The 11,546-nt window shown below is 39.1% G+C and overlaps 1 protein-coding gene across 3 annotated transcripts; it reads right to left on the bottom strand.

The window, feature by feature from the left end:
- Positions 1–2,787: 2,787 nt before the first annotated feature.
- Positions 2,788–4,177, bottom strand: LOC133839205 (uncharacterized). 3 transcript variants are annotated; one of them, XR_009894070.1, is made up of 4 exons: positions 3,952–4,177; positions 3,486–3,632; positions 3,285–3,414; positions 2,788–3,224 (listed from the first exon to the last, which is right to left on the bottom strand). XR_009894070.1 is itself a non-coding variant. In XM_062270603.1 (3 exons), exons 1-2 carry the CDS (start codon positions 4,149–4,151, stop codon positions 3,504–3,506), a joined length of 351 nt encoding a protein of 116 aa, XP_062126587.1. In that variant the 5' UTR covers positions 4,152–4,167; the 3' UTR covers positions 3,299–3,414; positions 3,486–3,503. The 3 variants fall into 3 exon arrangements, 1 of the variants encoding a protein (XP_062126587.1); XR_009894069.1 differs by having other exon boundaries at positions 3,486–3,641; positions 3,939–4,172; XM_062270603.1 differs by lacking the exon at positions 2,788–3,224 and having other exon boundaries at positions 3,299–3,414; positions 3,486–3,641; positions 3,939–4,167.
- Positions 4,178–11,546: the final 7,369 nt, after the last annotated feature.

Genomic DNA, 11,546 nt, shown 5'->3' with positions numbered 1-11,546 from the left:
GTGGCCAAGAAATTTAAGTTTTTTGCTTTTCCAAACGCATTTTTGGTCATTAAGCAGTACGTTGTTTTCCCTGAATACCTTGCAGACATCTCTTACGGTTTTGTCATGTTCTTCTTGACTTTCTCCGAAGATAATAACGTCGTCGATGTAGTTCATAACATTTCGAAAATCTACTAACAGCTGCTCGAGATGACGTTGAAAAATTTCTGGAGCAGAATTTACTCCGAACATCAGTCTTTTATATCGAAAAAGTCCCATTGGTGTTATAAAGGTTGTGATTTCCTGCTGTCTTCATCCAGTTCCAGCTGATGATAAGCGTCTTTCAAGTCTAAGCGCGAAAAGAATCGTGCACCTTTAAGTTTGGTCATAAAAGATTCAAATGTTGGTAATGGATACATTTCTCGACGAATTGCCTTGTTCGCCAGACGCATATCCACGCAGAGTCGAATATCGCCATTCTCCTTAAACGCCATGACAATTGGGGAGATCCATCGACTCGGACTCGTAACAGATTCAATAATGTCTCGCCTCAAAGCTTCATCCAGCTTCGCTGCAACTTTATCTTCAAGTGCCACTGGGATCCTCCGCACCGGCTGCTGAACAGGCTTGATTTGTGGATCAATGCACAGCTTTATTTCGACACCTTCCATTTGGGAAATGGTGCGGTCGTTTCAACCCGATTGACACTTAGGCCAAGACGAAGAACATTTAGCTTTATGGCTGTCTCACGCCCCAGTAATGACTGTCGTCCATTTTTAATAACAAAAAATGTAGCAATCACCTCGACATCTGGTACCGCTGATATCGGTGCTTCAAAAACACAAATTACTTCTAGTAATTGATCAGAAGCATATCCTCGGAATTGTTTTTGTGAATGTGATCTCACATTAAACACCGCCGGGTTTTTCCTTTTCAGTGTTTCCCAGTCTATATGGCTGATGAGGTTGAATCGCGAACCAGAATCGATAATAAGAGAAACTTCTTGGCCTCCAATTTTGCCGCTGATAAGCTCTTCTTCCTCGTCGCTGCATATTCTAAAGCAATTCGAGCTTTCCTTCTTCCTTTTGAAATCAGGTCGACCCTCTCCAGCACAATCGTCATCTAGTCGACGCTTGAGGTTTCCATTTTTAGGCTGAGGATATTGTTTCGACTTGCATTTGCGTGCAAAATGCCCTATTTTCGAGCATTTATTGCATTTGGCGAGTCGCGCCGGGCAAAAGGGATCACTATTGCCATGACCCATCCGACCACACCTAGAACATTCCACTCCCGGTTTTGCTTTACGAGCCACAATTTTGTTTATTGCCTCAACGGTTGGCTTCTGCATGGCTTCGGCTTGTTTGTTAATTTGCTCCTCGACTTGACACGCCTCAATAATCTCGTCTAGGGAGTGCTCTTTACTCAGAAGTTTCTTCTTTAATTCAGGAGATGCCCACGAGTCCAGTATTTTGTCCTTAAGACAGATTTCCTCGATTTCCTTTTGCGATTCGCCAAAGAAGCATTTATACATTTGTTGTCGTAGCCGAAGAATAAATTTCGAGAAATTTTCCCCTTCCTGTGGAGCCAAATTGCGAAAAAGGTGTCGTTCGAACGTGGAATTTTGCTTAGGTGAAAAATAGGCATTTAACTTCTCAATTAAAATACCGCAAACATCATTGTCCAGCTTTTCATCATATTCAATTATTGCGCCTGGTAGTGAGTATGCAACAGTCTGCAACTGTACTCCACCCAAATGAAGTAGTTTTGTTCTCTTGGTTTTTGGTGACTCAATTTGGTCAACCTCCATAGCTATGGTGAACGCTCTTAACCATTTTTCCCATTCATTTCTGAGCACCGATTTTTCAATCGTGTCACATAGAAATGGTTTAAGAATATTATCAGTCATCTTATCTGAAACACAAGATTTTATTATAAGTAAATATTGGCTTGTTATTACTCAGCCTTTTACATGTTTTCTTTTTGTCGACTTGTATTTTATACACGATCGATTTAATATTTGGCTTACGCAAGACGAAACTCTTTCGCACAGCCTTCTCTTTGTACGTACATATGTATATTCGTACTTATTTGCATCTGTATATGTAGCTTGCATAGGTTTATCTCCCACACTCTGCCTTTTCCATATACAATGTCTCTCTTAATATTTTGGCTTGTATGACAGCCTCTCTTTGTTAGAATAATTTCACTCTCTTTGGCTCACATACAAACGTGTGTACGTTGCCGCGATGGACTTGTTAAATTTAACACTTCATCATTTTCTCCTTCTCTTTCCTTTTACTCTATGCTTAGAGATTTCGTCTTGCGTGGAGAACATCGTATCTGAGAGCGAAGCCTCTCACGCCAACATAGACACAAAAGCCGTTATTTTTCGTTTTGTGTTCTACTTTCGCCCTCCTTTTCGTTCGTTTTCATGTACCTACATTGGAATTATATTCCAATTCACTGGAATTGAGTTTCACTTAGAAATAGTAAATTTCAAAATGCACTTATAAATTCAATTCCTATTTATTTTGCACAAGATAGTAAATTTACCTCGTCGCCAATGTAAAGACCCGTGATATCAAGTAATAAACACGCACTTTGTGGTACTTAAATTTCGTTTATTTTATTTCTTTACTTCACGCACGTCTGTCGTGCTCGCTCACTTATGTTGAACTAACTCTCGTCTCTCTTGACACTCATCGCTCGTGTCCGCTGCTAGCATCGTCGCTCTCCTTGGCGATCTCGCTGCTCTGTGCAGATTCCCACAGTATGCATACACTCAACTTCCTTCACTTCCAGTTCCACTTCCGCTTTCCCCACTCGAATATAGACCGAGTTGTGTTTCTTTTATTTATTCACACAGCTTGTACATTTGTTTCGATCAAATCAAACAAAAAGCGATAACAATGCAGTAAACTAAAAGTCTTCGGTATACCGAATCTGCAATTCCCTTGCAGACGATGTGCGAATCTATTGTATAAATGCAAATGCAATTTTTTTTTACTTGATTAAATTAAATTCGACGATTTCTCAATCTTGTAGCAACTGCAGTTGCAGCTGTATTTGAAATCGTTGAACCGTCGTCGGACGCAGCATCAATTTCCCCTGTATGAACAGGCTGCATCTGCTGTTGCTGAGTGTTCTCTACTGTCCAAAGCCTCTCTCTTAACACCTTATTAGCAGCTTCGCGATTAAAGTCGTCGGGGGGTTTTTTGAATGGCACACTCCATCGATATTTGTGACTAAAATTAATTATTATAGATACTATTGACAATTACTATATTGTTAATAATTGTATGTACCTGTCTATGATTTTCTATCGATGCCTTTATAATCCCTTCATAATTGCACTATTGCCTCAATCCGGGCAAGTTTTTGTTCCATCATGATACATTCCTTGACTTTTGCATAATAGTTGTTCTTCAGCTCAACCTTCAAGACATGATTAAAATTAGTATCGAACGAATTTATTAACATCGGAATGTATTAAGCTTTATTCGTACCAGCTTGACTTCTTTGGCCTAATTATTTGTTTTCAGCTGCATGTTTTCCAGCTCAAGCTGGGTCACTTTCATTTTACTTTCATTTAATTCACCATTCTTCCGGTTCATTATTTCTGTCCATGTAGCCGTCATTTTGTCAATTTCGTTCTGCTCCAGCTAAGTAATTAGAGGAAACAACAAAAAATATATATAAGTGAGTATTAAATGTATATAAAATATCTAGCTTCATTAAAATCAAAAGATAAGATATTTACAAACATATAAATACTATATAAGGCAGGGGTGCTCAAATTCATCTTATGACAGACACAAGAAAACGTGCACATACACATGTATGTAGCGGCGCACTACCCATAAGCACAGGGCATCTACAAAAACAAAAGTGCACTCAGTGTATAGGCGTTGAACAGTGCTCAATGAGCACCCCTTATATAAGGATACCGATGTATTTACCTGAGTCAACAACATCCCATTGCCTCCATTGTTGTTGGTCTCCACTGTTCTATCCCCGTTCCTGTTGTCTTCAGGAGAACCCGCATCTAGCCGGATCTGCGGCTGATTACGCCGCTGCTGTTTGGCTTTTTTTTTGATTTTGGCATTATTTGTTCTCAACTGCAGCACAAAATTCACAAAATTCTTAACGATTTTTTTTGAATCATAAAGCATAGCTGATTTTCGATATATGTACAAATAATAGAATATGTATATCGACTTAATTATAGAGTTGCATTCGGTACTTATTGACGGAGTAATCGGCGCTATATATTTTTATAAAATGATTACGTAATCATTGTCCAATACCCCTCCCTCCTCATGTAATCAAACATAATCACTTCCTTGACCCACAACCTCGGCTAAGTGATTACGTAATTAATGGACAGCGCCTAACGGAAAGTATGTTAGGTAACTTTCTGATAAATGGACAAGCATCATTTGATACAAGCTCAAATGATCATGGCACTTGCAGTTCTTTGGCTGATACAATAGAGACAATGGATTGTCAGCCACAACAATTTTGGCACGCTCGGAAGTAAACAAAATTTTTACCGCGCTGTTTAGTTTCGCACGCATGTAATCAAACAGCTGAAAACAATAAACATCTTTTGATTCACTTTAGACATAGCGGACAGAACGAAACTGGTTTTCAAATCAACCACTTGCTGCTGATTTATGTTCGCCTGGTATTTCAAATATTGACCTACATAGGTAGATACCTCACCTCTGTTGGCTAGTCTAAGCTTATAGTTTAGGATAAAATCAAGAACTGAGTCACCCCTGTCATTAATGTCGGGACTTCCCTAGACGCTATGGTGGGCGTTGGCGTCCGTTCCGATTATTAATTGTTTATTGGAGAAGCAGACCATGTCCACTAGTCTCCGCAGCTCTTCAGGCGGAGCCGGTACGTCATTGCTGTAATTAGGTAGTAGATGACCCTTTTTCACAATGATGGCAGTTCTCGATCTACTTACCAATGTCGGGACGTATAAATCGTAGTTAGGCGACTTCAGCCAGGCAACCGTGTTGCCCGACGCTATCCACGGTTCTTGGACCAAAGCCGCGTAGGTGGACACTTCCTCCAGGGCAAGGAGTAGTTCCGGCGAAGCCGTTTTGGACTTATGGAGGTTGAGTTGCAGCACACTCATTAGAGGTTTGCAAACTCGCGGGTGCCCCTCTGCATGGACAGTTCCTCCCCCACCTCCTCCGTCACGTCAGTCAAGCTGAGGTGCTGGGTGGCGTCGGTCACGCTCTCAAGACCGAGATCCGCCTCAACCTCCCCTGACCTCAGCGTGTGGGTGTCCTGGTCGTTGGGATGACGTTTTTTGAGGCGAAACTACACGCTCCCTTAGCCCCACGCCATCTTTTCATTGCGCTTATACAGCAGATCCTCGGCCCCCTTATTGATCTCAATGATCACCCACCACTGAGTAAAGGTTCATCCGGGTTCTGCTTTTTAAGCAGCTGAAGCGCCCGCTCGCCCTGCACAACTATTGGGAAAAGTACTTTCGCCTTCGGCATGGACGGAATATTATTCCTGTCCACCACGTCCAGCTTGGCCCCCTCCCACAGTCCGTCCAGTGTGGGTACGGTCGCTTGCAGCCACTGCAATGTTGGGTCGTCCTTGCATGTCAGGATCTTGACACCATTCATCCATCCATCCTGACAAACAGTGCGTCGACCAGCTTACTATGGGTCAACCGCCACCGCTCTGCAGACATTTTTCCGTTAGGGTCCCCCTCTGTCTATGAGAGCAACGGCGAGATGCCGCCTGGCAGTTTCAGCAACCGTTGCTCTCTGTCTCGTCTTGTTCGAGTTAGTGTTGGTGGAGCCAGGTGCTCGCAGCCTCTTGCTCACTGGGGCCCCTTGCTTGGGACTCACAGCGGACCGTTGGCGCTAGCTTGCCATGGATTCCACCTTCTTGTTGGCAGGGCCGGTAGAACTGGTCTGCACTTTAATGTCTTTTGGAAGGGGGCTAACTTGGTTTTCACGCATCCACGTGTTGGCCCAGGCAAGCCTCTCCTGATCCTTGACGTCAGGTTTGCTACGCCACTGAGTCTTGCGTGAATGCGGGTCGCCGCCTTATTTTGGCCTTCTCCTTCAGCCCCCCGTGCCCCGCTGCGCAACCATGGAGGTGCTGGTGATAAGCCGAGGTGACCGAAGAGGAACCCGTTCCCCCTCCACCGTATTGTTGCAACTGATTCGGCCTGCTCCCACCGCATCAGAGGTGTGACCGCTGGCGACACGCATAGAGGATATCTCCCCCCCGTGCCCGCCGGTGGTAGCAGTCACGCCTTCCACCGACGTTTGAGCTGACATCCCAGCTCGAGTTGATTTATTTATGTGCTCCATGCTGAGACATAATTGGGCTAACTTTATTCATGGGAGCCCCCCATAGCGTTTTCAGTCTGACCGCCAGACACCTCGTACCACGGAATCTGCTACTTATCTCCAGACAGATGACCGAAAGATAAGGAACAGAGTCCTCAGCTAGGATCTGCAGTACCTGAAATGTCGACGTATAGTAGAGATCTGCTACCAGTTGACAATGAGGTGATACAGATCCTACCCAGCCACCAGGGGAGGGTTCAGTAGAGGATTTTTGCCAGTCGGTATATACAATAACAACAATAGTAATTGTCATCCCCGATTTGGTTGCGATCAGATTGTGGAAGTTATTAAAGAAACACTTTCGAATGGACAACAACGCCTAGTCCCTAGGGGTCTTAGTTGCTTTGGCCGACAATCTGATATATTGTGCCCTCTATGGTATTTTTTGAATGTGGTACTATATCGATATACCAAATACGCAATTTGGTATATTTTTAGTATTTTCGGTATATTTTGAAAATAATACCGGAATATTTTGCTTTTATTCAAAATGGGTAGTGGTATCTCACAGTCGAGCACACTCGACTGTAGCTTTCTAACGTGTTATTGGCATGATCATCTTAAAAGAATGCAATATTTCGTTCCCCAACTACAAATTTGTATTGCATAATTCCAGGTTTGTTTATATAAATTAAAAACGTAAATAGTAAATTTTACTTATTCGTCTGATGCAATTCTCAAGTGGTTCTAGTATGTTGTTGATAAGGACTCATCCGTCAGAAGGCAGAGGGCTGGTGGAAATTTTTATTGTTTCTTCCTCTTATACTAATACAATATGTTTCGGCTAGGTAATATTGTACGAGGGCTGTCTGATAAATAACCGTCCTAACCATAATGCACGCGACTTTTTGAAATTTTTTTTTTTTCTACATAGTCCCCTTGTATGTGCGTCAAGATAGCTCCGCAACTTTATCGATAAAAAAAATGTCGGCTAAAAAAAACTTTATATTTTCGTCTTTTTACGTGATATTTAAACTTAAATTAAAAAAGTTCAAATACAAAACAATAGAAAATTAAATTATCTTTCTATTAAATCCATGTTTGTCAAATTTCATGCAGTATTTATGCACTAAAAACGTAAATGAAAAATTGGGATAGCAACATTTTTGCCAATATCTCGGCTTTGACGAGTTCTCTGCCAAATCGGCTTATGACAAGTTATAGAGTATTGTTTCATAAATATACCGTCAAAAATGCATAAATTTATCCTTATTCGTTTATAAGATATTTCAGGAAAAGTACGATAACCTCAGCTCCAGCCCCATACAAAATGAGCACAAAAAATCAATGTTGCCGATTAATGACCGTAACTTTTTTTCGACTTTCTTGTGGACCATAGCGCACATTATACTTTCGTAAATACAACTATAAGGAAGATATATAGCAATTTTGGTTGAAATCCTACTATCTGTTTTTGAGAAAATTGACCTTTTCCCAACCCGCAAAAACAAGTTCATTTCGCAGGTGCATCAAATCACTGGAACCAGCGTGGAACCAGTCAGTGTTAAATAACACCATTTGGACTTTGGCGGGACTTCAAATACTTGCAGACAATAACTAAATGAAACAAATATTAATATAATTTAAAATTACATTTAAATACTCTATTTACATATATATTGCTTTGTTATAATTAATAAATATACGCAATTTTATATTCTTATTTAAATCGTAATTTTGCAGTTTACTTGACCACTGTTAGCGGCAAAACGTTATGTTAACGCTATCATCAAATTTTTCTTCATATTTGCAGAACTTGTAGGCCATGTCGCGCTATTTCATTCTATTCGAATCAAATAGACGAATATTTTGCTTTTTGTTTTTATTCAAATCGGTAAAGCCGTTTTCGGGAAAATTCAATTTTTGTGATTATTGCGAAAATTACAAATAAATTTCAATTTAGCATGGCAACGCTTAACATCTGCGAAGCTAGTACAAAGTTAGCGTCGAATTTTTGTTTTGCAGATTTATTTTGACTATGTACATAATTGCTCAATACTTTAAAAAATAGATAATTAACATATGTATCATTCCCCAATATATACTACATAGCAAATTATCAAAGTTTCCGAGAAAATTCAAAATAACATCTACATTTTTCGATTATACGCCCTTCTAGACTTTGTCTGAGAAGGCGCGCATTGCTATAATATAAACATAAAAAATTCGAATGCTTTGCAATTTGTTTTATTCAAATCGTGCTATGCGTTTTCGAGAAAATCGAATTTTAGTAGAATAGTACAAATTTTTGAATTTTTGCGCGTTACCTAAAGTAGTCAAAACGTTGCAAATTTAAAAAATGGCGATCATGCACATACCTATTTATCATATTTATTACCCATATATATCCCAACTTATTGGCCATGTCACGCTGTTTCATTCTATTCGAATCAAATAGACAAATATTTTGCTTTTTGTTTTATTCAAATCGGTCAAGCCGTTTTCGAGAAGATTCAATTTTTGTGATTATTGCCAAACTAATATTACCATGGTGGCAACACGTGTTACGGCCGAAAGTTTGGCCACCCTTTATGAACTTGGTGGCAACTGTGGAACATAACTATCTACCCTGCAAAACTGGAGGTGTCGATGGGCCATTGGTAAGTGCTTACCTCGCCGATCACTACATGGGTACATTTCATACAAAAATGGAAATTAAAGAACGCATTGCTAGGTGCCACTTTGTAAGTAGTGGTGGTCTGCTGGTATGTGCTTATTTCCCCAACAACGAACTAGCGCTCAGAACTGCAGGGTATATATTGGCAATCATTTTGAATAATTATAAAACTATGAACATATGTATATTAGAGCATAATTGAAGAGTTATATTATGACTGCAACTTTTCTGAATTTACATACATATATATACAAGGTGCGTTCCAAAGTAAACAGGACTTTTAACAAAAAGACAGAACAAATAGCTTTTTCGACAAAATCAATTTATATTATTCAAAATAGTCTGCTTCTGCTTTAATACAGCTTTTGCACGGTCCAAAAGCAAGTCGAACGAGTGTTTTAGCTCGTTGCCCAGTATGGCCTCCAGTATGCCGGTGCAAGCCTTTGAATGGCCTCGACGTCTGCATAACGCTTTCCTTTCATCGGCAAATGCATTTGTCCGAAAAGGTAGAAGTCGCACGGTGCAATATCAGGTGAATACGGGGAGTGGTTGATGGTTAAAATGTGATTTTTGGTCAAATAGTCGGTCCTTCGAATGTTTAATTCTGAGCAATTTTGACCTCAGTCAACTTGTGCGGAACAAACCGTGCAGACACCCAAATGTTCGGTCAAAATGCGATAAATCGATGTTTTGAGATGTTCAATTCTATTTCCATTAATTTCAATGATGATTTTGGCTGATTTTTATGAATTCACGCAGAGTTTCGATGGAATTTTCTGTGATCACGGATTTTGGTTGGCCCACATGTTCATCGTCATTTATGTCCTCACGATCACTTTGAAAACGTTGAAACCACTCGTGCACTCTGCTACAGGATAGGCAACCATCGCCATAAACTTTTTCATCAATTGAAACGTTTCGGTAAAAGTTTTAAAACAAAATTTAGTGTTGGGTTTTTGTTCGAAGCTCATTCTCGCACCGATGACAAAAACATACTGACACTTAAAAGGCAATAACTTCACTTCCAATAGATGAAATGTCATGAAATTTTTACTGGAAGTCGATAAAGGATAGCAGATTCTAACGCACCAGTTGACATAAATATGGCGCCACCAGAGGGCGCTAGATTCAAAAAGTCCTGTTTACTTTGGAACGCACCATGTATGTAATGTGGTATGCACATCGAAGTATGTATATCGAAGTTACACTGTAACCAGAGTAACATTAAATACGGAAGCAGCAACTCTCTGTTGCTGCCCGAAATACATAAATAGTGCATTGACACTTTAATATAAACAAAACAACAAATGCCCAGCGCAGTTCAAGTGCACTGCAATATGATGTCACCTGAACTGCAGCCGTCACATTAAAAGCCGCGTCAGCATAAACGCCGGCCACTGACCGTTGTCTGTGCATAACACATGCTCCTCTATATAGTACATATATATATAATTATATATTAAATAATACTTAAATAGTTTACTTAAGCTTAAGAACAAATGTAACGAACTATTCGATATATAAACGTCCACTAGAGCGAACCTTCGCTCGTGGTTCAACTAAACACGGCTTCAATAGTATTTATTGAATACAATAACAACTTTAACTCAATACCATTATGAAAGAAAAAACACAAATGAAAATTTTGTTTTCGAAATTTTTGTCTATAATTGAAAAATATATAAAAATATATGTATATACATAATAAGTTTAAGTGAAGTCCTGGACGAAACTTGATGTAGGTCTTGGACGTTGATGTACACAGTACATTCAAGTGGTCCACATGAACACCAAGTCAAAGCTTGTTTCATAAGTACCTGAAATGAAAGTAAAGTAATTATTATTAAAGTAATTATTATAAAATTGAGTTTTTAGGACAACAATAATAATGAAAACTATTTGGCAATCAAGAATCAGAAGACAAAACAATGATTAAAAGACATTTATCACAGACATTTATCGGAGATTTGACATAATTTGCAAGTAATATAATTCTGTGTATCATCATAATAATCTCGTTTGCAATTATTGCATATAGGTCGATCACAAAAAATACACTGGGATTCGGAAGGTGGTTTCTGCTCAGCACAGCAGTGTAAACAAAAATCATCTAGAGAATCTCCATACCGTAGAAGTTTATCAAACAATTCGCTCCTAAATAAATCATGCGATTTTGAATTAGTAAGCGAAGTGTTTGATAAAAATCTTTCAGCGTATTACAAAATAAAAATGCCACAATTGTAGCTATCAAATTGAGTATCATGTGGTATTTTAAATATGGAATAAGTTTCATTAGGCTCTATATGTTTTAACAATTTTAAATAATAATTTTCAAACAGAGAAGTTTTCCTCGAATCCCCGAAGGGGTCTAAAAATATTATTTTTTTACTCGACTTGTTAATAAATAAAATATAAATATGATTTTCAAAGCAATGGGGAATTATAAGTAATTTAAATTTATGAGATCTAATATATATGCCAATTAATTTATCATTATTAAAATAAAATTGTCCTAATTGACAAGACAAATTTATGATGCTTTCGATTTGTTTTCGTAT

The sequence above is a fragment of the Drosophila sulfurigaster genome, chromosome 2R (assembly GCF_023558435.1).
Source record: "Drosophila sulfurigaster albostrigata strain 15112-1811.04 chromosome 2R, ASM2355843v2, whole genome shotgun sequence".
In the NCBI taxonomy this organism is placed as follows: domain Eukaryota; kingdom Metazoa; phylum Arthropoda; class Insecta; order Diptera; family Drosophilidae; genus Drosophila; species Drosophila sulfurigaster.
The sequence above is the reverse complement of the archived record's forward strand: the minus strand, read 5'-3'. Positions and strand labels throughout refer to the sequence as shown.

Bases quoted from the DNA above. Each gene is read 5' to 3' on its own strand.
- LOC133839205 (XM_062270603.1), bottom strand. From the start codon at position 4,151: ATGCTTTATGATTCAAAAAAAATCGTTAAGAATTTTGTGAATTTTGTG. The intron at 3,642-3,938 runs GTAAATACATCG...CTAATTACTTAG, and splicing joins ATGGGATGTTGTTGACTCAG to CTGGAGCAGAACGAAATTGA.